This window comes from Myxine glutinosa, chromosome 1 (genome assembly GCF_964187855.1).
Source record: "Myxine glutinosa chromosome 1, kmMyxGlut1.1, whole genome shotgun sequence".
Taxonomy (NCBI): Eukaryota; Metazoa; Chordata; class Myxini; order Myxiniformes; family Myxinidae; genus Myxine; species Myxine glutinosa.
In genome coordinates, this window is record NC_136261.1 from 357056271 (window position 1) to 357077907 (window position 21637).

General features: G+C 45.4%; 1 protein-coding gene across 14 annotated transcripts in view; it reads right to left on the reverse strand.

The window, feature by feature from the left end:
* ZFYVE28 (zinc finger FYVE-type containing 28) overlaps positions 1 to 21318 on the reverse strand; it is a 129647-nt gene extending 108329 nt beyond the window's left edge. For 2 of the 14 annotated variants that reach the window (XM_078769951.1, XM_078769944.1), the window contains exons 1-2: positions 21218 to 21306; positions 20445 to 20507 (exon numbers count right to left, since the gene is read on the reverse strand). In XM_078769951.1, the coding sequence (XP_078626077.1) occupies positions 20445 to 20480 (36 nt within the window). In that variant the 5' untranslated portion in view covers positions 20481 to 20507; positions 21218 to 21306. Of the gene's footprint in view, positions 1 to 20444; positions 20508 to 20887 lie in introns of all 14 variants that reach the window. The other 12 variants (XM_078769950.1, XM_078769943.1, XM_078769952.1 and 9 more) reach the window with 9 other exon arrangements.
* Positions 21319 to 21637: the final 319 nt, after the last annotated feature.

Here is a 21637-nt window from a genome sequence, read left to right on the forward strand (position 1 = left end):
ATCTTTTTTGAAATATATATATATAAATATCTCACGCTTTATATTTCACCTGTATGCAGCATACAAGTTGGCAGGATGGCCTGGACTGGAGGTACGCACACTTGACTCTAAACTGTCCAGCCTGGGTTTGAATCCCGACCCAGCTATAACCTGTCATGTCGGTGTTTCACAGGCAGGGTGATTCATCAATGTGTGTACCGCTAAACTGGGCGCCCCGTTTGCGTCCCATTAGTTGATGGGACGCAATTTGCGTCCCATTAAGGGTCTCACCGTGTCTTCCACAAAGAGAAGGCGAGCTATCGCCGGCACTCTGAACAAGTTGTGGCCTGGCATGCTCTTCTCCTCTGCCATTATATACGTCCTCCTCGGCATCTTTTTCCAGAAGAGCCCTGTCTTGTCACAGTTGAAGATTTGCTGGGGGATGTATCCTTCCGCTTCTATCAGTTCGGCAAAAGTTATAATAAAATCTTCAGCTGCCTTCACATCCGAGCTTGCTGTCTCACCATGCCTGACGGAGTGAATGCCGGTCCTCTTCTTAAAATTATCAAACCATCCCCGACTGGCTTTGAATGACTCTTCCGATGCCTCGTCCGTTGATGTTCCCGCCGTCTGCTGCACCAAATCCCCGTAAATGTCTCGTGCCTTCTCACAGATGATGCTCTCGGTCACGGTATCTCCTACGAGCTGCTTCTCCGTCAACCACACAAACAACAACTTCTCCATCTCTTCATGGATAGAGGTCCGGAGCTTTGAAATAATCGTAACGCCCTTGGCTGGCGTTATAGCCTTTATCGACTCCTTCTGCTTCAAAATCGTACATATCGTAGAAGTACTACGATCGTACTGCCTCGCCAAGTCGACAACACGCACACCTCGCACATGTTTTTCGACGATTGCGTGTTTTATATCCAAGCACATCATCCTCTTCTTCTTCTCAGCACTGCCCTTGGCACTCAATTTCTTAGGACCCATGGTTAAAACTAAGAAATTTTCCAAAATAACCAAAATGCGAAAACAAAGCAGCAGCGATATACGGCAGAGATGCTTGCACGGCAAGATAACCACGTGACCTGAACGCTCGTTGGGCCACCTCGTGGCGGGTGGCGTAAGCTCGTAACTCAGATCTCGGCTCGCATCACAAAGCAAAAAACCGCCCGAGCGACGGCTCGTATCTCGGAAAACTCGTAAGTTGGTGCACTCCTAAGTCAAGGTTTCACTGTATATACATATATATACATATATATACATATATATACATATACATACACATATACATACATACATACATACATACACATATACATATATACATACATACATACATACATACATACATACATACATACATATATATATATATATATATATATATATATATAGTTACGGGACCGCGGCGAGGATGTTGTTTGCCGAGTGGATGGCCGCCGTGCCCGAACAGTTACCCCGACTAACCCGATTCCTGAACGTTGGCCGAATCGCGCCACAGATATTCAATGGGGAAAAGACTAAGGCGACACGGATGTGAAGAAGAGGAAGACAGAAGTAGGGAATACGAATAAAATTTATTTCTATTTACAGGACCAAAAGAAACCAAGGAAGAAGGAAGGATAATAAAATAATTTACAGAAGAAATCAGAGACACAGTGAAAATCGCTAGCTTATCTAAACAGGCTTAATTAATACCCTGGACAGAACAAAGACGGACTCACACGGGGAATTGCAGAGTGGATTGGCTGGAAGGAGGTGGGTGGCTGGAGGGGGAGGAAGGCACGGAGCTGGCTGGAGCTTGATCCCGCACGGGACGTCGGGCTGGACCTCAACGGCCGCCGATGCCACCGATCCTGTCGTGTGCGCGGGGTAACGGGTCGGAGCTGCTTGGTGGAGCCAACGCTGCTGGTGGGGGGTCTGGCATGACGGGTTCTCTCTCCCTCTCTCACAAACTCCAGGACTCTCTTGAGGCTTGTCTGTGTTCTGATCTCCTCCCTCCTCGACTCTCTCTGGGGGCATCTTCCTCGGGTTATATAAGCCCCACCCTTGACCCTTTTGCGAACCTCCCCCAAACGTTCTTTCTCCGCCCTCTAAAGCCAACCCCTCGTTCTGGGTTGGTCGGCAAGGGCTGGTTCACTCCTCCCCTCTATGACGAGGTGGAGACACGCCTTTCTTCCCCGACCTTACCTCGTGGCCAATGGTGGTTTTGGGGCGATTCGAGCTAGCCCCAGCCAAAGGGCAGCAATGGCGAATGAAGAAAACCACCCAAATGCAGTTGGCAATTGCAGCAAACCTGGCAAACCTGGCACTTTGAAGATGCCATGTCGGAGGGATCTACTTTATTTAATGCAGTGCAATGGAGTGTCAAATTAATGGAAGACAAGGCCTTACACTAATACACATAATAAGGATATAACTACTGAACAGGGAGATATGGTGTCCTACGTGTATGCTTTATGGAATTAACTACGGGAACGCCCTTTGACCTTTATACAACAACAAATGCAGGAAGGAGGGTGACATTTTACAACAATTCATTACACAACAATAAAATAAAAAAACATTCTCATATCCACTATATATCTATATATATATATATATATATATATATATATATATATATATATATATATATATATATATATATATATATTGTTACGGACACGACTTTGATGTTATGGTGGGCCGAGCGGAATGGCCGCCGTGTTCGCACAGTTTACCCGATTATACTCGAACCTTGGCCGAGTCGCGCTACGCTAAATCAATTGAGGAAAAGGACACAACGGCTGGGTTACAATGACACGACACCAAGGGTTCAGTTCTCAAGACCTCCGGAGGAGGTTATAATATTGCGGAAGGTCAGATTACAGGGATGAGAGAGACCATAGTAAGGTAGGCACTTAATTACGGTCTTATAGTAGCCCCGACAGACGACAGATAAACAGGACAAAACTGACTCACACGGGGATTGATGGCAAGGAAAGCGGGTCGTCGATGGCTCAAGGTGCACCTTGGCTCAGGGGCAAATCGACCCGGTCCGGTCCAATAGATGCGGGGAGGTCGCTCAGCGCTCGGAGGTCGCGACTTGTCTTTTCAAGCTGGGGGCGCATCTGACCTCACGTCCGGTAAGTTGCGTATATCCGGTGGGGAGTGACACGCCCTCGGCTCGTTAGCTCCGCCCCAGATGGAATCGGTCCGCCCTTCTTATTGGGTGCGGGGGGTTACCGGGCTCCGCCCTTGACGAGGAGCTGACAGTGAGCCCCTTCGTGGTAACCCCGTCGGAGCGCATGGTCAATGGCGGCTAACCAAGCCGGTGTGAGGACGCACACTCCCCGCACGCCGTTGTTGTAGTTGTTGTTGTAGTTGTTGTTGTTGTTGTTTCATGGGGAAGATGGGAGGAGGTATGGGGAGGTCCTAAACGCACTACTGGTGCCATACAATCACATTCTGGTGCAACGAAGAGTCAGAATTAATGGAAACGAGTCCTTAACTGACATAGACTAAGAATAACTAGCAAGAGGTCCGAAAGTTGTCTACGTGAGATGCGGTGGACCTGGGCACGACATTTAATGGGGGAAGAAGGGGAAGGTCGGTTCTACAGAGTGTTGTTTACAGACAATGGGACTAGGGAATGGGGGATTGGGGATAGTTGGGGAGTATTGGGGAAATAGGGGAATATTTACAAGCGGATATGGAGGCCAAATTCCATATCCGCAACATTGCACCCTTCTCTACCCTCGGGGCGTCCCGACCCGATAAATTTTTAACTATTTTAGTGTGGCACTCAGATGTAGTTCCCTCTACTATTAACTCTACCCTGAGTGCGACAGTTTTACAGATATTCACAAATGAGTAAATATGTCCCCCTGCGACGTTGCACCCTTCTCCTCACAGAACCACACCCACAGGATAACCGAATCACGGAAAGAATTCGCAAACTAAACATACAGCCGGTAGGGAGCATTATTTACACAAGACTACGCTGATATTTACACTACGATCCAGGACCTGTTTTTGGAGGAACACATGCAGATGTTATGCATAGAGAGAGCACGCATGCCAGCATCGATACACCAACCCACGAGTGCTCTGTGGCCTTACGGCCTTTAATAATGTGCAGAGCACCCCTTCCAAGCACCAAAAGCACCACCCCAGAGTCGGACTTTCTCGCACACCTACTTTTTCGCACACCAGACCTGTCGCACACTTCACCAACGGCCTCTCACGAACACCCGGGTCCATCTCGACCCCCAAGCTTCTTAAATCCCCTGGCGCATCATACGCACGACCATATTGGTCACCACTTACACCGGGTCCTCTTCCTCTTCGCTTCTCCTCCATCACCTGCGAATGCCTCATCCGGTTAATGAGCACATCATCACGATCCAAACACAGACTTTGGACCAATTCTTTTATCTCCTCTTTTATCTCTTTCTTATCCTCTCTCCGTCGCTTCTTAATTTCGCTCACCCCTTCTTCCACTTCTTCTAATTTCTGCTTCACCTCTTTTATTCCCCGGTACGTCTCCTCAAGCTCGTCCTCCAAGGCTACCTTGACCGTTTCCATGTGCGTCCTCACCTGCCGGTCCTTCGTCTCCATTACCTCTATCACCTCGTCCAGCCTCGTTGTCAGTCCCTCACGTACCATCTGACATTCCCTCTTCGTCGCTACCAAGTCATCTTTTAGTTCTTTCTGTGTCGCTTTTAAACCTCCTAATACCGCAGTGTTCCTTTGAACCTGCTCCACTAACTCCGTCTGTCCCACCGTCAGCTGCTCCACCTCCTGCGTCAGGTCCTCTATGCCCCCTTGTAACTTTACAGTCCCCTTTCTCACCTCCTTCTCCATGTGCTCCTTACAGTGCCTCACCTCCTCGCGCACTCCTCCGACCTCCTCACTCACTCCTCTTCTGATCTCCTCTCCCATCACTTGCATCTCCTGCCCAGATGCCACCCTCATCTGCTCCATTTCCTCCCTGTGAGCATCCAGTTTGGTTTCTACCCCCATTCTGACCCCCTCTATCTGCTGCCCCATTTGTTTAACTTCCCTTTCCGCTTGGTCCCTCATGTCCCTCAATTTGCCTTCCATCCTGTTTTCTATCCCCTCTAACCCCTTTTGCATCCCTTCCATTTGATTCTCTTGAGCGGCCATTCTGTTTTCTACCCCCATTAACCCCTCCTGTATTTCCCCTAATCTATCGTCTAATTTCCCAAATTTCTTGTCTAATCCCTTAAAATTATTGTCTAATCCCTTAAAATTATTGTCTAATCCCTTAAAATTATTGTCTAATCCCTCACCAGTACCCCTCGCTTCGTCCCTCATTACCCCCATTTGGCCCTCTAATCGCTCACTATCAGCCCTCATTTGCTCACTCTGAGCATCCATCCGGTTCCCCATTACCCCCATTTGGTTTCCCATTACCCCCATTTGGCCCTCCAATCGCTCACCCATTTGTTCCATAAAGGCCCTCATTTGCAGGAGGAAAAGGTTCGAATCCACCAGGGGCGCTGCCACGGTCGCGGGCGCGGTCGCCGTGACCAGCGAGGCGCCATTTTGCACGCCCGCAACGTCGGGCGCAACGACGCTATTTTGTGCGTCTGCTACCCTCACTGCTTCGCTCTCCTTATGTCCCTCATTTTGGTCCTGGACCGACCCTGCCTCACTCTCCTCTACCGGACCCCAGCCGACTTGGTCTGCCATAGCGCGACTTTCAAAATTCGGGTTTTTATATTTTGTAAAACACAATCAAATTTCGCCGTTATAATTTCGAGCGCGGGAAACGCGCTCCGGATCGAATTCTACCTCCCAACACCAATTGTTACCCTAGTGGTACAATTGGTGTTCCAAAATTTGGGCCTAATAAATTTAGTCCCAGGTCCGAATCCGACACTCCTGACACCAATTGTTACGGACACGACTTTGATGTTATGGTGGGCCGAGCGGAATGGCCGCCGTGTTCGCACAGTTTACCCGATTATACTCGAACCTTGGCCGAGTCGCGCTATGCTAAATCAATTGAGGAAAAGGACACAACGGCTGGGTTACAATGACACGACACCAAGGGTTCAGTTCTCAAGACCTCCGGAGGAGGTTATAATATTGCGGAAGGTCAGATTACAGGGATGAGAGAGACAGCATAGTAAGGTAGGCACTTAATTACGGTCTTATAGTAGCCCCGACAGACGACAGATAAACAGGACAAAACTGACTCACACGGGGATTGATGGCAAGGAAAGCGGGTCGTCGATGGCTCAAGGTGCACCTTGGCTCAGGGGCAAATCGACCCGGTCCGGTCCAATAGATGCGGGGAGGTCGCTCAGCGCTCGGAGGTCGCGACTTGTCTTTTCAAGCTGGGGGCGCATCTGACCTCACGTCCGGTAAGTTGCGTATATCCGGCGGGGAGTGACACGCCCTCGGCTCGTTAGCTCCGCCCCAGATGGAATCGGTCCGCCCTTCTTATTGGGTGCGGGGGGTTACCGGGCTCCGCCCTTGACGAGGAGCTGACAGTGAGCCCCTTCGTGGTAACCCCGTCGGAGCGCATGGTCAATGGCGGCTAACCAAGCTGGTGTGAGGACGCACACTCCCCGCACGCCGTTGTTGTAGTTGTTGTTGTAGTTGTTGTTGTTGTTGTTGTTGTTTCATGGGGAAGATGGGAGGAGGTATGGGGAGGTCCTAAACTCACTACTGGTGCCATACAATCACATTCTGGTGCAACGAAGAGTCAGAATTAATGGAAACGAGTCCTTAACTGACATAGACTAAGAATAACTAGCAAGAGGTCCGAAAGTTGTCTACGTGAGATGCGGTGGACCTGGGCACGACATTTAATGGGGGAAGAAGGGGAAGGTCGGTTCTACAGAGTGTTGTTTACAGACAATGGGACTAGGGAATGGGGGATTGGGGATAGTTGGGGAGTATTGGGGAAATAGGGGAATATTTACAAGCGGATATGGAGGCCAAATTCCATATCCGCAACAATATATATATATACATATACATATATATATATATATATATATATATATATACACACACATATATATATATATATATATATATATATATATATATATATATATATATATATATATATATATATATATATACACACGACATGACCAGAAGTGTGCGGACACCCAAAAATCTCATTCCAAACTCATGGGCATTAATATGGAGTTGGTCCCCCCCTTTGCTGCTATAACAGCCTCCACTCTTCTGGGAAGGCTTTCCACTAGATGTTGGAACATTGCTGTGGGGATTTGTTTCCATTCAGCCACAAGAGCATTAGTGAGATCGGCACTGATGTTGGGCGATTAGGCCTGGCTCACAATCGGCGTTCCAATTCATCCCAAAGGTGTTCGATAGGGTTGAGGTCACGGCTATGTGAAGGCCAATCAAGTTCTTCCACACCGATCTCGACAAACCATTTCTGTATGGACCTCACTTTGTGCATGGGGGCATTGCCAAGCTGAAACAGGAAAAGGCCTTCCCCAAACTGTTGCCACAAAGTTGGAAGTACACAATCGTCTAGAATGTCATTGTATGATGTAGCGTTAAGTTTTCCCTTCACTGGAACTAAGGGGGCCTAGCCCGAAGCATGAAAAACAGCCCCAGACCATTCTTCCTCCTCCACCAAACTTTAATAGTTGGCACTATGCATTCAGGCAGGTAGCATTCACCTGGCATCAACCAAACCCCGATTCATCCGTCGGATTGCCAGATGGTGAAGCGCGATTCATCACTCCAGAGAACGCGTTTCCACTGTTCCAGAGTCCAATGGCGGCAAGCTTTACACCACTCCAGCTGACGCTTGGCATTGCGCATCGTGATCTTAGGCTTGTGTGTGGCTGCTCGGCCATCGAAACCCATTTCATGAAGTTCCAGACGAACAGTTGTTGGGCTGACGTTGCTTCCAGAGGCAGTTTGGAACTCGGTAGTGAGTGTTGCAACCGAGGACAGACGATTTTTACGCGCTACGCGCTTCAGCACTCGGGGGTCCCGTTCTGTGATCTTGTGTTGCCTACCACTTTGTGGCTGAGCTGTTTTTGCTCCTAGACGTTTCCACTTCACAATAACAGCACTTACAGTTGACCAGGGCAGCTCTAGCAGGTCAGAAATTAAACGAACTGACTGGTTGGAAAGGTTGCATCCTTTGACGGTGCCACATTGAAAGTCACCGAGCTCTTCAGTACGGCCCATTCTACTGCCAATGTTTGTCTATGGAGATTGCATGGCTGTGTGCTTGATTATATATATACACCTGTCAGCAATGGGTGTGGCTGAAACAGCCAAATCCACTAATTAGAAGGGGTGTCCGCATAGTTTTGGTAATGTAGTGTGTGTATATATATAAATATATAATATTATATACGCACTGTACACTGGCTTTAACCTCCGAATAGAATAGCAATATCACTTAGGTACACTCGCCTAGTTGCCTGTGATGTGTGGTAATTCTCTGTCCCTAAACTTGATACAAGCAATCACATCATTCGTATAAATTGTGCTACTCCTGCTGCTAAGTACACCATCTGTTTTGGAGACTTCGACATCTTAAGTGCCTGACATATTATTTATGACTGCACAAGTATGGAGCTGTGCGTGTGTAAGAGAGAGAGGGAGGGAGAGAGAGAAAGACTACCCTTTTCTGTACTTCACACAAAAATGTGAGAAAGCGATCAAAATATCACTTTATTCCTGTGATAGAAGGAATTAGAAACCTAAAAAGCAAAATACTTTGAAGCTGTGTTCGACATGACCTTTTGAGCAATACATGTTCTTTCAATATCATCGTATCAACATCATTTTGGATTAGAACAAATATACTCTGCATGAACAGATATGATATTGTTCTCAATCAAACAAAATCGATTTCATATCATTTAGGTGGACGAAAGTAGACGAAGCCCCAAAAACAGTAATTATCTAACAAAGAACAAGCTTTTGCTCCGAGATTTTGCTCAAGATTTTGATTTTGCTTAAACTTTTGCTCAAGCTCAACACCCAAAATGGCAGATTTGCTTCCCACAGCAGTTCGTCAACATTCATTCAATACCTTTGTCAACATTTTTTGATGAAGATTCATTAAACCGCAAAGTGATAAATAGCAACACAAGTTTTCAAACCCACACGTAAACTGAATACAAAATAAAAGTCCAAGATTTTATTTAGATCCAAGTAGGCAATGTATTTGGTGTTTTCAGCTGCAAGTCCAAATGAAACATTACCGGAATAGACTATTACCCAAGGGGCCAAACCTCTTTTTTTTGGAAAAACAGACATAGCGTGCTGTAAAACATTGGCTGCCAAAAATCATATCTACAGTGCATTCAGAAAGTATTCAGACCCCTTCACTTTTTTCACATTTTGTTATGTTGCAGCCTTATGCTGAAATCGTTTAAATTCATTTTTTCCCACATCAATCTACACTCAATACCCCATAATGAAAAAGAGAAAACAGGATTTTAGAAAGTTTTGCAAATTTATTAAAAAGAAAAAACTGAAATATCACATTGACATAAGTATTCATACCCTTTGCTATGACACTTGAAATTTAGCTCAGGTGCCTCCCATTTCTCTTGATCATCTTTGAGATGTTTCTACACCTTGAATGGAGTCCACCTGTGGTAAATTCAATTGATTGGACATGATTTGGAAAGGCACACACCTGTCTATATAAGGTCTCACAGCTGACAATGCATATCAGAGCAAAAACCAAGCCATGAGGTCGAAGGAACTGCCTGCAGAGCTCAGAGACAGGATTGTGTCGAGGCACAGATCTGGGAAAGCCAACAAAATAATTTCTGCTGCATTGAAGGTTCCCAAGAGCACAGTGGCCTCCATCTATCTATAATTCCAGTAATCTCTGTCTGTCTGTCTGTACGTCTGTACGTTTGTTTGTTTGTCTGTGACCGCTGTTTCTCGACAACTACCGGTCCGATATACTTGAAACTTGCCAGGTATATTGCTGGGGACCCGAGGATGTGCCTTTTCAAGGTTTCATATTAATCGGACAATTACTTACCGAGCTATGTCCAAAAAACGATTCAACCAATCAGAGAGCAGCGAACGATCGCGTGTGCCGAACGTGGCGGGCACACTCTGCCTCGGATGGCACATTTGAGAGCGTATTCATTTATTTCACGTTTGCAAACTATGTTGGCGTTAAACTATGTTTTACAACTAATAAAAACGAATTTGCGATTCATTCGCTTTCCTGCGCGTTTGTGCACGCGATGGCGATTTCTTTACCAAACTCCGGAAGCCGTTCGCTTTGGACCAAACCATTGCATGTAAATAGAGGGGGGGGTTCTGTGGTCGTTGCGAATGGACCAAACCATTCATGTAAATAGAGGGGGGGGATTGTCACTGTACTCGCAAGCCGTTCGCCGTTCGCTTTGGCGTTGCGAATGGACCAAACCATTTCATGTAAATAGAGGGGGGGGATATAATTTTAGATAGATATATAGTACGGGCATATATATAGTACGGGCATGCCCTAGTAATTATTAAATGGAAGAAGTTTGGAACAACCAGGACTCTTTCTAGAGCTGGACGCCCGGCCAAACTGAGCAATCGGGGGAGAAGGGCCTTGGTAACAGAGGTGACCAAGAACCCGATGGTCACTCTGGCTGAGCTCCAGAGATCCTGTGTGGAGTTGGGAGAAACATCCAGAAGGACAACCATCACTGCAACACTCCACCGATCTGGGCTTTATGGCAGAGTGGCCAGACAGAAGCCTCTCCTCAGTGAAAGACACATGAAAGCCCGCTTGGAGTTTGCAAAAAAAGCACCTAAAGGACTCTCAGACTGTGAGAAACAAGATTCTGTGGTCTGATGAAACCAAGATTAAACTGTTTGGCTTCCACCTTCAGTGGTGATCAGCCATTATGGTTTATCCATGTTCCTTGAGCAATGATGAAGAACCACCTTTGGAGGCCATTTTCCCCCGCAGAGCAGGGGTTGGCCTTTTTCGGGCACCATGGTCCCCTTTTTGAAGCAATGTTTTATGGCCGGATGCCCTTCCTGCCGCCAACCCTTAGTCACCTCTTGTGACACACAGGAATTACCAGTGAACTGGTACTGAATTTGCCGACCTCAGAAGGATGACAGGCTGAGTCAACCACCCTGGTGTTAATTCAGCGATCAACCGGGATTCAAACCCAGGATCCTAGGATCCCAAGCCGGCACCCTGACCGCTAAGCCAACATCAGGCTTCTTGAGCAATGATGAAGGAAAAACTTAATTCTAACAAACCAAATATATCAAATAAATTGTTATTACTCCCTGAACCAATTACATCTCAATATGAAGGCATATTTTGGGGCATCTTGACCCCAAAATTTAATTAGTTCATGTGTACATCATTATAATACTTGTACCAAGTTTGATTTGAATGAAGATTTGAGTACCAGTTCACTGGTAATTCCCTGTGTGTCGTAAAAAGGCGACAAAAAGGGTTGGCGGCAGGAAGGGCATCCGGCCGTAAAACATTGCTTCAAAAAGGGGACCAAAAAAACAACAACAACCACGGTCCCCGAAAATACCAACCCCCGCTTGCGGAGAAAAATGGCCTCTAAAAGGTGTTTTTTTGTTTGTTTTTTTTTTACCAAGTTTGATTTGAATCCATTCAGCTGTTCTCAAGTTATCACATTTTTACCTGACATGACCTCTGACACCAAAATCTAATCAATACATCTTTGCATCATAATATATATTTTAAATATATATATAATTATACCTACTTTGGTCAAACTCCCATCACTGGTTCACAAACTAGCACAGTAACAGAATTGTTAACTAATGGGACCTCCAACCTTTGACCTCTTGAGCCCATAATCAACTCCGTTTATCTTTACATCATTATAAATACCTGAACCAAGTTCGGCTTAGATCGCTTCGGCCGTTCTAAGTTAACGCAGTAACGAAATGTTTTTTACTTATGACTTATGACCTTTGTTTATGACCTTTTGACTCCAAAATCGAATCACTTCATCTTTACATCATTCTACATACTTGTACCATGTTTAACTTTGATCCCTTCAGCCATTAAGTTATCGCTGTAACGAAAATCCATCAAGGACGGACAACCCGAAAACATAATGCTTCCAGCGACTTCGTCAGCGGATGCATAAAATGCAAAAATTGACTGGCATTCCAGAAACTGCGGTTTTTTGCTCATTTGTAAATTCATGGTCTGAATGCATGTATATTTTGCCTTTGAACTTGACATATTGAAGAGTTCATAATTGAAATTAAATTTTATTACTTTTGTTGCCATTCAATAATGTAGCTGTCCATTACTCCAGATAACATTATTCTTTAGCTAGCTTTGGTGTACTTCTGATAATTTAGACAGTTTAGTCAGCCCACGTACCCGAACGGTGTAACACGCGGTGGAGTTCCGAACAGTCTAAAAGTAGAACGGCACTCGGTCGAGAGCATACCTCTGCCAGCTGAACAGTTTACGCTTGTATTCCACTGATAGGCCGGATCTGGATTCGGACCTGAACCAATATCGAATTAGCTTGTTCTTGTCCCCTACCCAATTCATCCACCAAGTTGTCACAACTCATCCACAACGTTTTGACATATCATGATATATATAATTTTTGGCCCCATCTCTCAATGGTGAAAATCACTTAAAAATTATCGTATCCGGATCTCGGATCTTCACCAACGTCTAATCAATTTGTCCTTGTCACGGACCTAACCTGTCCACTAGATTTCATCCAAACCCGTCCGCAACTTTTTGAGATATCCTGCATAGCAAGACAACCAAACAAAACAAACAGGGATGAAAACATAACCTTCACCCACCTTCGGCGGAGTAATCATGTCGGTCATAAAGCATGCAGCATGTGCAATGTCAATTGCAGTCAAGATATAAATGAAAACAAGTCAAGTAAATTTCGACAGCACCACTAGAATAATTATTCCTACAGAGTTTGGTGATGATGCGCAAAACAATGAGAGCAATAAGAAACCAGACAGACACTCGCTGTACTTTGTATTTGCAGACATTCTTGTGCTTTTTGGGGGGTTTTTTGGCACAGGCGTCCCTACCATCAAGGGAAAGGGAGAGGGGACAGGATGATGTGGACCTTTGATTTTATAAATCACTATCTTATCAATGAATTCTCTCAATGCCCTCAAAGCTCTTTCACGAGCCTCGATTCAGATACAAAAAAAATAAAAAAATTACATATTATATTGACAATTACCCTGACTGTCGTGGATGCTGATTACGGTACGTTGAAGCCGTTGAAGCAGAAACGGCACTGTCCTGGACTGATGTTTAATTATATACAATTGTGAAAATCCAAGTATAACTATTGCACATTGGCCATGGTAAGGCTCTGCATGTTATTGAGTGGGAGAAGTTACAGGAAGTATTTATGTGCAATTACTGTTGTCATTACATTGTTATTTATTAACTTTACACATATGCTCCAGCATGAGCATTTTCTTTCTTGGACCACAATTCAAATAGAAACGTTGGTTTTCGGATTCAGAACCTCTCCAACTTTTCAAAAATGTAAATGGTTACAAATCTCCACAAAACTAGAACGAACCTGAAAATCTGGACTGTATGTGTAACCTGACTATCCTCTTACACTCTCACTTTATCAAATTTAACTTTCCCCTGATTCGCTGATCTTACATACTATTATGTTTGTAAGGGGTAGGCAATGATTACCTTAGTCCAGGTAGAATAGCATAGGTAGTGTGCTCCGACTGTCATGAATAAGAAGAAACCCCATGTATCATAAGTAGGAAATTTGTTTAGACCGGATGTCGGGTAAGCTTGTATCTTCATCCCCATCATGAGGGGTGGGGCTTGTTAATTAGCGAGGGATTATGGGTAATTAATCCCCTGTATGTAATTGCCTCTGTTATTTTTCCACTATTCCTGATGACAATGCAGCACACACACCTACCAGGAAATCGCGCAATTATAACACTAATAAAAGTGACCGGACCAAGACATTGAACAATACCGCTGGCACTGCCAGCCGCGACATCGCCACATAAAGCAGGCAGGTCTGTAAAGCCATGCCCCAAAGAGCAATAATTGGTCCGGAATTTGGTTCAAGCAAGGACTGCAAAGATGGCACTCGCTGATGGGAGCGGACATTGAGACGTCGTGGGATGACGTCAGAGCCTTGTAGACAAAAGACGTTGTTCCGACATTTTCTCCTCCTTTTACACCCGGGAGTTAAGAGCGAACGGTGGCATTTTTGCTCTCTTGCGTGGGACATTGGTGCTGTGCAGTCGGCATTTTAAATCCCTAACTTTGGGTTTCGACGATCGTGAGGAGAGGCGGTCGCGGCTCGTGGACTCTGGTGCACTTGGCCGTGGCTTCGTGATTGTTGAGGGCCATGCCGAGTGAACCGGAGAGGCGGCGGTGCGGTGTGGAGTACAGACGAGTGGATGGGCGCGGCCTGCTCACTGCACGCTCGACGGCTAGAGGAGCGAACTGTGCACAGAGGCCCGGTTCCCGCTCGCAAGCTGCGCAGCAAAGCGTGCTGTTCCCGCCAAGGACGCGGGGGTTTTGAAGATTCCCGACGGGATTCAGAAGACGCTCGCAGCTGAGTACACACCTACGCATTATTTACTTTCATTTATTTATCCCCTTTGTGTTGTATACGAGTCTGTGGGGGCGCTCCATTTAGGAATTTAGTTTTACCGTGCATTCTTTTGTTACTGGCATTTTCTTCAATAAAGCCGATATTTTTGTACATTTTAATTGTGTGTCGGGTTTGAGTTGATTATCGCAGGTTCGAAGAGTCCGGGTGGACCCGTGAAGGGGTCATTCCATGTCAAATCATCAAAGAATCTGCCGTCATCTTTCAGATTTTTGTAAAACTTTGGGAACCAATTGGGACCCATGAAAAACGGCAAGAACTCAAATATTTTTGCTAACAGCCTCTTAATTAGTGAGATACAGGCTAACGAACTTTGGACTAATTAGCGCGACGTCGCGAATTCAAATGGCCATATCTCTAAAAGTATAACACCTAGAGAGCTGGTTTTGGTGTCATTTTAAAGGTATTTTCATGCCCTATGAATTTGTCTGGGCAACATTTTCCTACCTCCAACCACAGAAAAGTTATCACAAAATATAAACTTCAATTGTGAATCCCCCAAAAATGTATCCTTCAAATTTCCTCAAATTCATCCCAGAGGTACCTTATGATGGCAAGAAGCTTCCACATAAAAGTTTTGTGATGGGCACTCCAATCGTTTCTGAGATATGAGCAATAATGTACATGTACGTATGGCATATAGGTTCGAAAATCAGCATTTGTAATGTATTATACAATCAATAAGTGAGTTCAAGTACACAGTGTTCACTAACCTGACTTAGGCTTTCAATTTCCTCTTCAATGCAGCAACAGCAGCACTTGTTTCTTTCTTGGAAATACAATATGTCCTTCCAGTTGCAGTGGTTGGTTCAACAGTAGTAAGCACATCCTGGTAGTCAATAGTGAGAGGGTCTGCTGGTTCCGGAAATGTATATGATGGGGATGGTCCATGTGGATGGAGGAACTTAACATCCACCTCATGCCTCTCTGGGGTATGTTCCATGACACATGCAACCCACCAGTGACCATCATAATCCACTGTAACATAACCAGTTATGGCTGAGACATTGTGATCGATCATCCCAGGTGTAAGTTTCAAACTTGATTCAAACTTGATTCAAACTTGTGCTTGAGTTGTTCTATCATCTCCTGTCCTGCATCCTGGAGTTTGTTAGATGGCAATCCTGTCGCGATTTCCAATTTTTTCTTCACAGTGTCACCGATTTTCTTGGTTTTGGATTTCACATATTTATCTGCAGCAAGTCTCTTTTTTGGAATAGGTGATTCTCCAATCAATCCCAAAGACTCATTCAGTGTATTCAGTTCCATTTCAGGAGAATGAAATTCAAACTCCCCTGAACTGCCTGGTATTGGTGATTCACCTCCACCATCATTGTCCTCACTACTGCTAATAGCGCTGCTGGTCACTGGTAATGGTATTTCACTCTGAGTCTCTACCACATCTGGTTGTCTTTTTGCCAGTTTCTTACGACACTGGGTACAGATTTTCTGTGCACTTTGCAGTTTGAGGCTTGGATGAGCGGCTATGGCTTTTTGGCTAACAGCTCTCAAGCCAGACGACTTTGGTTTTTCATGAGCTCCAAAGGGATTGCAGCAGGATTTCTGCTTCAAGATGAACTTTTCCTTGGCAGTCGTCATTTTTCTGCAGCTCCTTCAGAAGTGAACTGCCAATTTCTGTTGGTGGCAGGCCTAAGCATTACACTAAGCCAACTTGGACTTTCCCTGGGGATCTTAGACTGTGAAAGTTGCATCACCTCGAATTACCCACATGGGAAATCCCAGTTGGAATTCCCCAGATGAGAATTCCCCTCAGGCCCAGTTGAAAATGAAAGTATATGATACTTCAAAGCAATTGATGGTTGTTCCCTGTGTTCCCTGTCATGGCTAGGTTAGAATGATTGTATAATACATTACAAATGCTGATTTTCGAACCTATATGCCATACGTACATGTACATTATTGCTCATATCTCAGAAACGATTGGAGTGCCCATCACAAAACTTATGTGGAAGCTTCTTGACATCATAAGGTACATCTCGGATGAATTTGAGGAAATTTGAAGGATACATTTTTTTTGGATTCACGATTGAAGTTTATATTTTGTGATAACTTTTTTGTGATTGGAGGTAGGAAAATGTTGCCCAGACAAATTTATAGGGCATGAAAATACCTTTAAAATGACACCAAAACCAGCTCTCTAGGTGTTATACTTTTAGAGATATGGCCATTTGAATTCGCGACATCGCGCTAATTAGTCCAAAGTTCGTTAACCTGTATCTCACTAATTAGGAGGCTGTTAGCAAAAATATTTGAGTTCTAGCTGTTTTTCATGGGTCCCAATTGGTTCCCAAAGTTTTACAAAAATCTGAGAGATGACGGCAGATTCTTTGATGATTTGACATGGAATGACCCGAAGGTAAGCTCTTCGCCCTCCCCCACGCGCGTATTCTCTGCTATATTTTCACTGAACGCCTCGGAGTGTTAAGCTCATCCGGCTATCCGTAAGTCCTTGGAAGATTTTAATCACAAGGAACACAACAATACCATTTCCCAATTTTGTGAGCATTTGAGAAGCTGAGTTTGATTCAGTTCTGGTGGATTTCCTTGCAGTTTTGATCCTGTATCATCATAATGACCCGTCCCAGTCATCAAAACACTTTGTTGCTCTTATCCAGTAGCGATTTGAGTGCTTTCGAATCTGAGGGTTCATCATTCAGCACCATATTTTATCTCTTGGATTTCCGATTGTGATCGTTTTCTTGGCATGTATAGAAGTGGTTTGCCATTGCCTTCTTCTGGGCAGTGTCTATACAACACGGGCGATCCTAGCCATTGTTCTCCATAAGACAATCTTCTGCCTAGCATAAAGGCCATGCCATCCACCACCTGCTCACATTGCTTCACGGCACCCCGATCAGGAGGCTATGGTGGCCTAAGGGTTAACAATGCAAAGGCTACCTCCCTTAAGAAGGCTGCTGCCTTTACCCTGTTAAGGCCTTGGCCTTCAAAAAATGGAACAGCAAGGCAGTGGCAGAATTGGATTGTTTCCTTCTCCTAGAAGAGTTGCCTACCAAGGCTAATGAGCCCCATCTGCCCGAAGCAACTGCTTGTAACGCGCCAATGATTTACTTTTCACCTATTAGTCACAACAACTTTGCCACGAGAAGGCCGGTGTAAGGCCAGACTGTCAGAGGCTGTTTGAAACGCAAATAGTCACCAATTTTAATCAGCATAAGTGTCGATTTGTTATAATTCTGCTTACGGCATCCAAATTTACTTAAAGCTTCTCTATTTATTCTATTTGGCCGAATTAAAAATAGACTTTTGTCGACATACAAGGCCTTCATACCAAGTTGATGGAATACTGCTCTCTCCTCTTGGTTGGCACCCCTGCCTAAAACCTGGCTCAGCTTGACGCCATGGAATCTAAGACCTTCAAAATCAATGGAATCTCCCATGATGAAACGGAGTCTCTGGGCCTATCACTTTCACATCGCAAACAGGTCGGTGTCTGTCTTCTATCACCCCCTTTCTGATCTTGCACCTCTGCCCTTTCCGGGCTCTGTCCTCGCCGTCCCCCTGATTTCTACAGGGCACACACAGTATGCCAGTAACCCCCTTCTGGTGAAACTCCCTAAAATCCAATCTCATTGCTCACCTACTCATTTCTTCCTCTTTTTTCCATCTGCCTGTGGAATTTAAGGATGCAATCATATTGCTATCTCGTTTGTATAGTTTCCTCAGTCTCTTCAATCTCATTTTTCTGTTCTGTGCATAAAAAACAGCTGATCACCACCATCTCAGGTGATCCCCCATCCACAATCATGATCTTTTCTGCCCCCATTAACCCACCCACCCCCCTTTTCGGAGTTTCTAGTTTTTCCTTCCACTTCTGTGATTGAGAGTTTTTGGTTGTATATATACACATCTTGTTCACCCCCTGTATACTCTCCCAGCCCCCATTCTTCCCCACATCCTCTATTTTCCAAGTCTCCCTCTATCTTGTCCCTCAACCCTGGTAGTGTGTTCCACTCAACATCCTCTCTTCCTACTATTATTTTTGTTCCGTTACACCCTTATCCTTTGCGTTCTAGCTCCTCTACGAACTTCGACACTGTATAAAAAAAAAAAAAATCGCGTCCACCAAGCCAGATGACGTCATGGCATTTGGGTGGGTGGTACATGGTACATTGAGCCAAACGATCATAGGATTGATGTCATCTCAATTTATTCTGGGAAGTAATGTAGATGTTGTTCTGCGGTAAACCCACCTTATCAAATCCCATCCCATCACCCGTCCCAAACGGAAGTACCCACGAGTACTCTTTCATCTATCAAATATATTAATTTGCATTAAAGTGCATCATTTTTTTCCCTTGACCAGTGTATCCTCAGGTAGCATAAGGCGAGGAATGTTTGCAAATGTGTACATTCCAAGGAAAGGCCAAAATATACCTTTGTGCATGTGGACTGTGGTGCATGTACTTTTACGCAATAATCTTTTGTTACCCCTTTTGATGGCTCTGAAGTCCACCACGTGTAGACATCGTGCATATCTCATGTAACACCAAATAAGAAAGAATACGAGATAAGATAAGACTTGAACGATGTGGCAAACATCCCACCTGGCACACTTATGTTGGACCAATGTTGGCACAGTAGCTCATACACACATTGCTCACATTAGTTCCACATTCACTTTCAGATGTAAAGAAATGGTTGGTCCTTATGGATACTGATGACATTTGGCCAACTTTGGCCGTTAGTGCGTTTGCCAACGACGACAGTCAGCACACCAATGACGTGCCAATGTTGAGGCCATTAGCACACCGACAACGTCAGCTGGCTGACGATGTGCCAACATTTGGCGTTAGCCAGGCAACGACGACGGGCTCGTTTGCTGAACGACAATACACCAGCGTTGACTGTCTGCCCACCGACATGCCAGCGTTGGACGTCTGCCCACCGACATGCCAGCGTTGGACGTCTGCCCACTGACATGCCAGCGTTGGACGTCTGCCCACTGACATGCCAGCGTTGGACGTCTGCCCAATGACATGCCAGCGTTGGACGTCTGCCCACTGACATGCCAGCGTTGGACGTCTGCCCACCGACATGCCAGCGTTGGACGTCTGCCCACCGCCATGCCAGCGTTGGACGTCTGCCCACTGACATGCCAGCGTTGGACGTCTGCCCACTGACATGCAAGCGTTGGACGTCTGCCCACCGACATGCCAGCGTTGGATGTCGGCTCACTGACATGCCAGCGTTGGACGTCTGCCCACCGACATGCCAGCGTTGGACGTCTGCCCACCGACATGCCAGCGTTGGACGTCTGCCTGCCGGCTTGCCAGCGTTTGGCAGTCTGCCCGCCGACGACGTGCCAGCGTTTGGCAGTCTGCCCGCCGACGACGTGCCAGCGTTTGGCAGTCTGCCCGCCTATGACGTGCCAGCGTTTGGCAGTCTGCCCGCCGACGACGTGCCAGCGTTTGGCAGTCTGCCCGCCTATGACGTGCCATCGTTTGGCAGTCTGCCCGCCGACGACGTGCCAGCGTTTGGCAGTCTGCCCGCCGACGACGTGCCAACAAAATAAAATCACTGCAATTTTCTTCCAGATACACTTAAGCACAGTTATCACTGCATAGTGACATCAATGAAATACTGTGCTATGGTAATTCACAAGCACTCCAATGAGTATTATCGACATGTTTAAAAATAAAATCTCCTGTACCACATCGGATTGTGGTCATTTCTCATGACCACATGAGGTCCACTTCCCTCTCCACCACCTCCATCATAGTACAAGCCATTCCACGAGCCTTGACACCTGTACTTATAGAAAGCTCTTACTTTGGGCTTGTACAGCCACTTGCGCAGTGTATACATCTTGATCGCCGTGGAACTCCCAAATCACTGCGGTGAAAAAAAAAAGGAGAGCTCATGGTAAATATATTTATTTATTTACTTTTGGCATGTGGTACAATATTATAAAGCAGAATCCTATGTTCTCAAGAAAAATAACATCTCGACAGGGTTAAATTGGCAACAACTCAGAGAAAATTAATTAATCGGCGTCATGTACAGCAAGTACTCCACGGTATATATATATAATATATATGCTCCATGGTACAAAGACAGTAACAGTAACAGTACAATACAATAGCACATATTACAATAGTATTATATAAATCGCGTGTAATGACCAAAAAGATGCCACAATTAAACAGCATGGATAAGAGGACATGTTAGCAAATAGATTTCATCCCCATGGTACATTACCAACTTACACTGACCTGTAAGTGTAACAACACACGTACTCGTGTTATGACACACAGTACATACAGTACGTGAGACAATGACCGCCTGACAGGCTTCGGCGACTTGAAACGGCGACTCACTCTTAGTCTTAAACACGACAAGGCTGTGGAACCATTAGAAACTGCAAGACTACAACACCGAATGATACAACGATGGTAAAATACCGTGCGCTGTGGTAAAAAGAAAAGAAAAGAAAGGACGTCCGATACCGTACACGATCTTAAACTTAAAGCAATACGCCGTCACACACCACCATCAACATCGCCAACTGTGGTTGAAGCATTCAACGCTGTGGTAATAAATACCTTACATTGTGTTACAGAATAACAAGAGACGTTAAAATCATCACTGACGCTAATCCAACGCGAAACGTGCTGCGCCGTGACGTCGACGACACGTACGCCTTACGGAATTACGTCATGCCGGTTCGCGTCGTCATCACGTTTTTTAAAATATTCGCCCTGCGTGCGATGACGGGCGCTGTTTTTGCCATGACGTGTTTTTAATGCGTATGTACTACGTCATCGGTACATTTTATAATCAGGTATAAATAGGTGAGGATGTCGTTTGTCGTCATTCGCACGCAGCATGTGTGGTTGCGTGGTCTCGGAGGGCGCGGCAGTGCCTCCGATGCAGTGCCTCCTGTGCGGTCGGAATCGTTTTAAGTTGTGGTGTGCGGTTGTTGTCCCGGCGTGTCCGTCGCACTGCTCTCCTTTTAACACCAC